This window comes from Sinocyclocheilus rhinocerous, unplaced genomic scaffold, assembly GCF_001515625.1.
Source record: "Sinocyclocheilus rhinocerous isolate Xijiao unplaced genomic scaffold, SAMN03320098_v1.1 scaffold1450, whole genome shotgun sequence".
NCBI lineage: Eukaryota > Metazoa > Chordata > Actinopteri > Cypriniformes > Cyprinidae > Sinocyclocheilus > Sinocyclocheilus rhinocerous.
Genome location: NW_015666201.1, coordinates 22,849 through 32,755, shown reverse-complemented (window position 1 = coordinate 32,755; position 9,907 = coordinate 22,849). Strand labels below are relative to the sequence as shown.

Here is a 9,907-nt window from a genome sequence, read left to right as displayed (position 1 = left end):
TTTTAAATAAATTCTTGTATTTAATATTTACATTTTATTTTTCTTCTGGATAGTTTCTAAACTCTTGTACTGCTCAGTAGTTCTGTGTACTCCAAATAGAAAGAAAAAGTCAAATTCTTTAAATGATTGTCCATTAGGTTATTTGAAGCAAACTGTTTAACTGATAGCAAACCAGGCTTTTAATAGCTCATGACAAGGAATTCATTTCATTTGAAATAATTTTATTAAATCCCACACATTTTGGAAAAAAAATATAAATAAAATTAACAGACACATTTGAATACACGATAAAGTAAATAATACATTGCTGGAGGTACATTTTCGGATCATTACAAGTGAGTATGAAGTATTCGAATTAGTAAAAAAAAATTGACAAAGACTATGTTAAATATATATTTACAATTGCTAAAATATTAGAGAAAATAGGCCTTTAAAATTAAACAGAGGAATGCAAATCAGGCGTCGAAAATCTGCTGACAGATTAAAATTATTTTGGAATGTAGACAAAGTAACATATAGGCTAGTAAAATCAAAGAATATACAGTATATGCATCAAATCTTTATATCAAATATTTGATTCTTTAGTATCTACTTTTATATCGGTGTAAGTGATGCCTTTGTATTTGCCTGTGGTTTGAAAAGAAAACACGCTGCCGTTACTGCAGGTCATCCTCACTGTGCCCGTGTACGGCAGGTCAAACGAGCGTCTGCCAATGGTGATTTTCACATTAATCTTCTTCCCTGGTGGAACGTCTATATTGGTAGACAGAGTTTCAGTTCTTTCACTAGTGTGCACACAACTGCAAGTGTTTTCTACTCCAACAGTAGTGCTGAATCCTGTGGAAATTTCTGCAATGTCTGAAATCCCGGCCTTTACATCCACCTTGAATGTGGCTGTGATGTTTTCGCTCACAGACCATGAGTTTGTTTTGATTATTTTCTTTGATGTTTCGACTGTTTGCCGTTGACCGACAGAGGTCTTATTCTTGTAAGTGACAGATTTGATTTCTTCCACTGACACCTGCGGAGTCACTTGTTTAATGGTGGGATATCTGACATCGCAAAGAACTACGGATTGAATGTTATTGAGAAACAAAAATCCCATGCAGTCAATGTCCCGTCCGGAATTTCCTACAAGGCCCAGACAAAATCCAGAGCCTACATCCATAGGGTATTCTGTTTTTAAACCCCAGCTTGTCATTTTCACAAAAAATTCTCTTTCCTTGTCGGTTTTGAATTTGATGGCTCCAAGACGCGTGCCGTTTCCGTTGCCCCACAGGGACAGCGTGGCGATCCTCTCCCCAGGCCTGAAGCTGAACTCCGTGTGCTCTCCGACTGGTTCTCCAAATGTTTTTTTGCGCCCATCTGAAAGCCAGGTCCTGACAGCCTTAACCTGCGACGGCCCCACCCATACCCACATCCTACACAAACTGGCACCGTTGCTCTCACCAGTGAACCAAAATCGATCTCCTTCATTGCCGCCAATTAATTGTAGAGTTGTTGACTCAGTTGTTGTTGAAGCCATTAGATCTGAAATGTGCATGAGAGATTAATGTCAGAACTGGCCACACAGTTGACAAAATTATTTTACAAAATGCTTCCTAATCTCTCCATTTCTATAATACTGTTACTACAGTATTTATTCAAAAGCTGTGACTGGGGAAGTACCCTTTCAAAAAGTTTACCTTTGTGCCTTATTTCCCTTCTTTACATTTTAGTACCTATTAGTACTGCCCTAGTGACAGGTTTTGTATTTTTTTTTCTCGAGAGTGTACATTGTGGAGTTCTGTAATGGGGTGTATATTGAACGTCACCTGACCAGGAACAGGAAAACAGGTCTTATCACATCCATTTGTCGGAGAAAGTGTTAACAGCAGTATGAAGTGATGCCGATATCTACGAACTTCTAAGGTAATCAGCCAACCTGGCTAGTTGTTTTATTGTTGCCATTTTATTTGATTTTAATATCCAAATGTAAGTTAGACGAAGAAAAATGAAAAACTTTTAGATATCAGTCTGCATATTGATGGACATTGGTTGTGATCATCTTTGGTATCTCCCATATGGCCAAAAAATAAATAAATATATGTTGTAAACATATGTATATACATGTGTATATATATATAAATAATTAATTAATTAATTTTTTAAAAAGAACATATATTTAGTTTCAACCTTCATAGACCAAAGTATGTTTTTTATGTATTTCAGGGGCAAAACAAATCATTTTCAGTCTTTTGTAGGCTAAATACAAATGTGGATGGCCTACAAAAGATCAAAAGTAGATTTATAAGGATTTAATAATGTTAAATATATTTTTATATTTGGCTTTATTACATTTTTTGGATAATTTTAATGGGATAGTTCACCCAAAAATGAAAATTGTCATTATTTACTTTACCCTCATATCATTCCAAACCCGTAAGACTTTCGTTCATCTTTTCAATTTTTTTTAATTTTTGGGTGAGCTATCCCTTTAAATTATGTTCCTTGCCGAAGTTATGTGTTATATGTTCGCACGTGTTGCACACAACAAATCAAGTTTTTCTTAATATGTGACATATGTGAATGCATTTTCTTGGAATGAAATATATAGAGGGCAACATATATGTTTAAACTGTTAAATATAAAAATATATTTATACATTCAAAATGTTTTCAAAAATATATAAAATGGCCAAAAAATATATTGGTAGAAAATGTATTTGCGTTTTGAAACATATTTTAGCAAATATATTCTTGGCCATTTTTGTATATTTTGAAATAGATTTAAAAATATATTTGAAAAAAAAAAAAAGAAAGAAAAAAGCAGAAGCAACGCAACCTATTTTACAGAATACTGAAGTTTGTTGCCTATAATCTCTATAGCCACATGCAAACTTATTACAAGTGTGATTCAATAGAAATACACTTACTTGGATAAATGTGGTCGGTCAGAAGAAAATCTTCTCAAAAGCAGCTTGTTTGGTAACAGGCAGAAAGTGATATCTGTTTGACCAGGGTGATATAACAGTTTTATCGAGTTTCACAGGGGGCTGGAATTAACTGGCAAAACACACCCAGACTCCCTCGAGCCCCTCAGGAAAGAGAGAGAGAGGAAATTGAATTTTTGAAACAGTTTAGTTTTCCCTTTTTAATAGGGGATTTCACACATACAGCCCTTTCTGGAGAATTTTTAATGAATCACTGTTTAGAGATCATGAACAGTACCTGAGAAATACCAGTAAACAAGTTCTGGTAATTTTGTGGGATAAAAAGTTGCAACATTACATTACCGTTTTGATGCTCGGTGTGATAAAAGCATAAGATTAGCAGTTTGAGCATGTATACAGTCTGGATGCGGTGATGTAGTCTGCTCTGGGTCAATCATAAAGCGTAGATATAATAATTACTTTGCGCTGTTTACACAGAACATGGTTTTGATCTAAACATGTGTCTTTGTCCATTGCTCCTTGTCTCTCACTGTGGCTCTGCAGTTGGATAGTATTGTGTGATATCTCGTGTTCAAAATGTAAAAGTGCACCTCAAGGCCAAAGTATCATTCAGTTTTTATATGTATGCTATAGAGTATTCCCACAGTGCATATCAATTTTGTTATGCACGCAGCCAAATTTTTCTAACCACACAAGCTCAGCTTCCACTTTTAATGAATTGATCTGGGCTGTTGTTTCACAGTCCAAAAAGAAACAGAAATGAGGGAACAACAATAACAAACAGAGAGTCCATGTCGTGAACGCTTATATGAGGTGCAACTCTAGTTTAAAAGAGTACAAAGACATTTTTAACGTTCACAACTTCTGTAGAGAAATAGTGCAGACACCGGACAAAGATGAAACTTTCTAGTGCGATGTGTTGATCACCTATTTTTGACTGCACACTAGTGTATATACTTCAAAATTCTTAGCGATCTTGTCAAAACAAGTGTGCCAGGAATAACCACAGAAAAACTCAGAATCTACCCAAACGTTTAATGAAATTTTACAAAAACAGGAACATACAAAACTGGGGGCCCCTGGAAACTGCTTTCAAACACCTATCATGAATGATCTGTTAGATTTCCCCACTTGCCATCAATGTTTTTCCCAGATCTCAAAATCAGTCATATTTTGACCTTCAAGTTCCCATTTAATTGACCTCTGGCTCAAAGAGGAACTGAGAGTTGCTGAGATAACAACAAATGTATGCTTTTTAATTCAGACCACTCTAATAGTAATTGGTTAACATGTGAAGCTAGCTGTGGGACATTTTAAACCACACAGATTTCAGTTTTGCTGTAGATATAAAAGGAACCATGTCTTTTGAAGTTCCTTATTATTGGAAGAGGCAAATTCATTCTGCTTTCAGATTCAATATAGAGGACTCTTCTTTGTCACTTCTTAGAAGCTTGACAAAAACATAGAAAAAAGAGTTTAGAGCACTGTTTTGAAATCAGCACAGTGTCCTAATCTAAAGAAAACTACCCTAAAAGTCCTAACATTAACTAACAACATTAGTTAGGTCTATATTTTGTGGCAGCATCAGAAAATGTACTGAGTGAACCTGAAGCAGTTCTTCAGTGTCTAATGGAGCTGCCTGATTATTACAAGCTTTGTAAGAGAGTAGGACAATCTTAGGTAACACTTTATTTTAAGGTATCCTTGTTACACATGTTACATGTACTTACTATTCTGCCGTGCAAAGGCAAAAGACTGTAACCTTGATTTTGGTCGAAAATTAGTTATTGGTATTTTGGGACATTCAAGACATCCTTTATCATGTGCATAAGTACCTTGAGTCAATTTCGTTGTTTTTCCGAGAAAATAATGGGTTGTCTTAACCGTAACTTTGAAAAGCCCCAGAGAAACCAAGGCAAAACACTGTATAACACCAGTTACCGCTCTTTCACTTTGTTTGGAACGCTGAAATTGAGTTACGGCGTTCTGCTTTTGTTTAGCTGTGCGTCAATATGAAGTTACGGTGCTGGTGTGCAGAATTCGGCACAACAACGGCTTGGAGTTATACGGTGTTCTGCCTTTGTTTTACTGTCCATTTAAGTCTGCCACAATTTAATTACGGTGCAACTTGTATACTTTCATGCATCTGATCTGTCACTGAAGCACTTTATTAGACAAACGAATTAGATAGATCGTGTTCTACCAAACAGCTCCATATAACAAAGCACTGTAAATACTAGATACCTTGGCAGCAATCTGTAATCGTGAATAATCTTTAAATATATATATATATATATATAATTTTTTTTTCCCTTTTTGTAATGCAGATTATTCACCAGGCTGTCACTTCTAGTTTCACGCGTGTGGACTCGAATGCCGTAGCATGTAGCATGATCAATCATAAAATCAGAAGGCTACATTCACAATTAAATCCATTCTTGTAACCAGATAAAATAAATCCATGGCGATGACGTCATCAGAGATGTTTAATTCACAAGCATTCTGAGCATTATTCCTACTTGCTGGCATTCACATCAATCTACAAGTCGTTCTTTTAGGCTATTTCATTCAAGTCAATATAAAAGCAATTATGCTATGTCTAGCATTCTTTTACGTTACTGAGCATAGCAAATAAATTGGTTGCAAAACGGTATCCACTCACGTTTATCTTTTAGTCTGCTTGTTATTGTAAAAAAAAACAAAAAACAATACAGTCACATTACTATATTTAATAGCCTATGAGACAACCAATGATCACTAGATTTTATACAGGTGTTACTATAACGATTTTATAAATGGTGATCAGCAACCAAATATTGATAATGTGTAAGTCACTGCCTTTTGCCTTGGTGTGACTCACTTTTTGCAGAGAATGCAAAGGCAGAGTACTGTAACTTCAAAATAGGGGTAAAAATGAAGTTTGAGCTCACATTTTTTTAATGTAGATAATTTTCATTTAGATTTACATTACATTTAGTCATTTAGCAGACGCATTTATCCAAAGCGACTTACAAATGAGGACAATAGAAGCAATCAAAAACTAACAAAAGAGCAACAATATGTAAGTGCAAATGACAAGTCTCAGTCACGTAGCAAGGTATTTATACATATATATATATATATATACATACATACATACATACATACACAGAGAAAAACAAGTAGATAGAATAGAAAAAAATAGAAAGCTAGTGTTAGTTTTTTTTTTTATAAAAAAAGATAAATAGATGAAGTAGAATTAAAATAGAATAGAAAGTGCTAGAGTTAGAGGGTCAAATAAACATGGAACAGATGTGTTTTAAGCTGATTCGTAAAGATGGTTAAGGACTCAACTTTTTGGATGGAGTTGGGCAGGTCATTCCACCAGGAGGGAACAGTTAATGAAAAAGTGTATGCAGGAGCTGAATGCTTTGCTCATTCATATTAGAGTAAATAATTATGCTTATACCTCATGTGGAGCTCACAAACTTTTGTTGACTTTGTGGCCCACTATCAGTGTTGGGGGTAACGCATTAGAAGTAACGTGAGTTACGTAATCAGATTACTTTTTTCAAGTAACTAGTAAAGTAACGCATTACTTTTTAATTTACAAGATCATATCTGAGTTACTTTTTCAAATAAGTAACGCAAGTTACTTTTTTTTTATTGATTGACAGCTCTCCTGTCCCCATGTTGAGAGAAATCAGAAGATGTCACTGTAGTTCTAAAATACATATGAATATGCATTAATTCATCTCACTCACAAGAAACAAAAACACAGATTCAGTATTCCTCAAAATGAATAAAAATAATGCAGCTCAGAATATGACGCAAACCTGCAATAATTAAATGTTAAACAACACAAATATCCTTTATGTATTTAATCCCATTCTATTAACCAATGTCTTTGCTTCTGACCTTCGATGATTCAGTTCAACCATACTAATAAGCAAAAATTACTCTAGACAAACATTCGTCTTTTGCTGAAGTGTGTTGAAATTTCTTCTTCTGCATTCTACTGTACGGACGTAAATGTACTTTCCCTTCAGCCTGAGACTTATTCATTTAACTTGTGGTGTGAAAAGGCTTTTATATTTGCCAAAAATATAACTTTTTTTATTTGAAAAACAAACAAGCAAGCCCTGTCTAGATTAAAAAAGTAATGCAAAAGTAACGTAACACATTCCATAAAAAGTAACTAAGTAACGTAATTAGTTACTTTTTTATGGAGTAACGCAATATTGTAATGCATTACTTTTAAAAGTAACTTTCCCCAACACTGGTTAGAGTTAATGAAGGAGGGGGAGGAGGAGGACAAAGGAGGGAGGAAAATGTTTTAAAGAGCATGCGAGAGTTAGGAAATTTAGTAGGTAGTTTAATCATTTTCATTACTAAAACTTCGAATTGCCAAATTTCCAGAGTCCTACCTATACTTAGGCTAATTTGGCTGGACAAATAAAAAACTTTAAAGTCATTTTTCTCAGTTTCACACTCTAGCGAGTTAAGGTCTTTTGCCTTTGTAGGGCAGTATTATAACAACAATAAATTATGCATAATTACTTGCAAGTAACCCTAAGCCAAACCCTAATCCTAACCCTAACCATATAGTAAGTACATGTAGTTAATTAATATGACTCCGTACTTAAATTCAATTCAATTCAAGTTTATTTGTATAGTACTTTTCACGATACAAATCGTTGCAAAGCAACTTTACAGAAAATTAAGATTCTACAATATTTAGTAGTAGCTTATCAGTGGTCACTGTCAGTTAATGTACATATGGCAGAAACGTACGGAAAAATCAATTAAAGACGTAATCAAAGAGACGATGAACATTATTAACAGCAATTATTATATGATGCAATCAATTTATAGCAAAATTTGGTAGTTCTGTATGTTTTTCAGGGTTGGCATCATCTGGATCCAGACTGAAGCTTGTGTAAATCCTAGTTACCACGTCAATCCCGTGGCAGAAACAGAGAAACAAATAGAGACTTAATTAGCGTAGCTGCTGTTCCAACCAAGCAAAATATATTTGTTTAACCCAAGCTAAAGAATAATAATGTGCATTTGATCAAGTGGACTTTACTATCCTAGGTACTACCAAAAGTCCAGAGTTTTGCTACCTTACTGATGGATTGTAGTGTGATAGAAGACTAGTTAGGTACACAGGAGCTAACTCATTAAGGGTCTAGCAGTGCATTACAATAGTACAGTCTAGAGGTCATTAATGCATGAACTAGCTTTTCTGCATCAGAAACAGGTAACATGTTTCGAAGCTTGGCAATGTTTCTAAGATGGAATAATGTTGTTTTTGTAACGTAGGAAATATGATTTTCAAAAGACATGTTTCTATCTAATATAAAACCCAGATTTTTGACTGTAGAGGAAGTAACAGTACATCCGTCTAGTTGCAGATTGTAATCCAAGAGATTCTGTGTACCGTTTTTTGGTCCAATAAGTAATATCTCTGTCTTATTAGGACAGATCCTTGTGGCACTCCATATTTTTCTGGTGATAATTGAGATGACTCCCCATTTAAATGAACAAAGTGGTAGCGATCGGACAGGTAGGATCCTTCGGATGAGACGTTAAATCGAGGTCCTGACTCTTTGTGGTCATTAAAAATCCCAGGATGTCTTTCGAAAAGAGTAGAGGTGTGACCTCGGCATCCTGGCCAAATTTGCCCATTGGCCTCTGATCATCATGGCCTCCTAACAATCCCCATATCTGCTAATTGGCTTCATCACTCTGTCTCCTCTCCACCAATAAGCTGGTGTGTGGTGGGCGTTCTGGCGCACTATGGCTGCCGTCGCATCATCCAGGTGGATGCTGCACACTGGTGGTGGATGAGGAGATACCCCCTGACAATGTAAAGCGCTTTGAGTGCCTAGAAAAGCGCTATATAAATGTAATTAATTATTATTATTATTAGGTTGTTACTAAACCATCTTAAAGCCTGCTCTTGAATACCCGTAAAGTTTTGTAATTGATCTATGAGTATGTCATGATCTATAGTGTCGAACGCAGCACTAAGATCAAGTAAAACTAGCAATGAGATGAAGCCTTGGTCTGACGCAAGAAGCAAGTCATTTGTAATTTTAACAAGTGCAGTTTCTGTGCTATGGTGGGGTGTCACGATGTTACTGTGTGGAGCACGGAGACGAAGGAGCGAGGAGACGAGGAGTCGAATTCAAACAAACAAGCTTTAATGCCATCCAGGGAACAAGGGAAACACACTTAACACAGGTAGACATGTACAATACTGGACAAAGGAACTCAAAACAGGGAACACTATTTAAAGACATGACAGGAGGAGGGGATGACGAGACACAACTGGGATCAATGGAAATAAAACGGGGAACATCTGGAATCAAATCAACATAATCAGGACAGGAACAGGAAACTAACCAAATATGGGCATAGGAAGGTACATGGGGAGCAAGACACACACAAAACACGGAACACAGTCTGACATAAGTCTGTCCTGAGGGACCTCCAGAGCGGTACCCGTTCGCGGCGCCATGGCGGACCAGGAGACTCAGGAGGCCATGGCGGAGCAGGGAGCACAGAGAGCCATGGCGGAGCCGGGAGCTCAGGAGGCCATGGCGGAGCAAACAGTTCAGGAAGCCATGGTGGAGCCGCCTCCAAAGCCGCGGCCCCAGCCCCGCCCCGGCCTCTACGGCTGGAGCCTTACTACCCCCCCTCCAAAAAAAATCCTTGGGTGGACTTACGGGGCTGAACTCGGGGCCTGGAGCCTTCCCTGGGCTTAACGGGAGATCAGGAGCCCTCCCTGGGCTAAACGGGGAATCAGGAGCCCTACCTGGGCTAAACAGGGAATCAGGAGCCCTCCCTGGGCTTAACTCAGGATCAGGAGCCCTCCCTGGGCTAAACGGGGAATCAGGAGCCCTCTTTGGGCTTACCTCGGGATCAGGAGCCCTCCCTGGGCTAAACGGGGAATCAGGAGCCCTCCATGGGCTTTAACTGGGGATCAGG

The 9,907-nt window shown here is 37.0% G+C and overlaps 1 protein-coding gene across 1 annotated transcript; it reads right to left on the bottom strand.

Moving 5' to 3' along the window:
• Window positions 1-342: 342 nt before the first annotated feature.
• Window positions 343-3,064, bottom strand: LOC107732150 (natterin-like protein). Its single transcript, XM_016543419.1, has 2 exons — window positions 2,915-3,064; window positions 343-1,530 (listed from the first exon to the last, which is right to left on the bottom strand). The coding sequence occupies exon 2, from the start codon at window positions 1,523-1,525 to the stop codon at window positions 566-568; it is 960 nt and encodes a 319-aa protein (XP_016398905.1). The 5' UTR covers window positions 1,526-1,530; window positions 2,915-3,064; the 3' UTR covers window positions 343-565.
• Window positions 3,065-9,907: the final 6,843 nt, after the last annotated feature.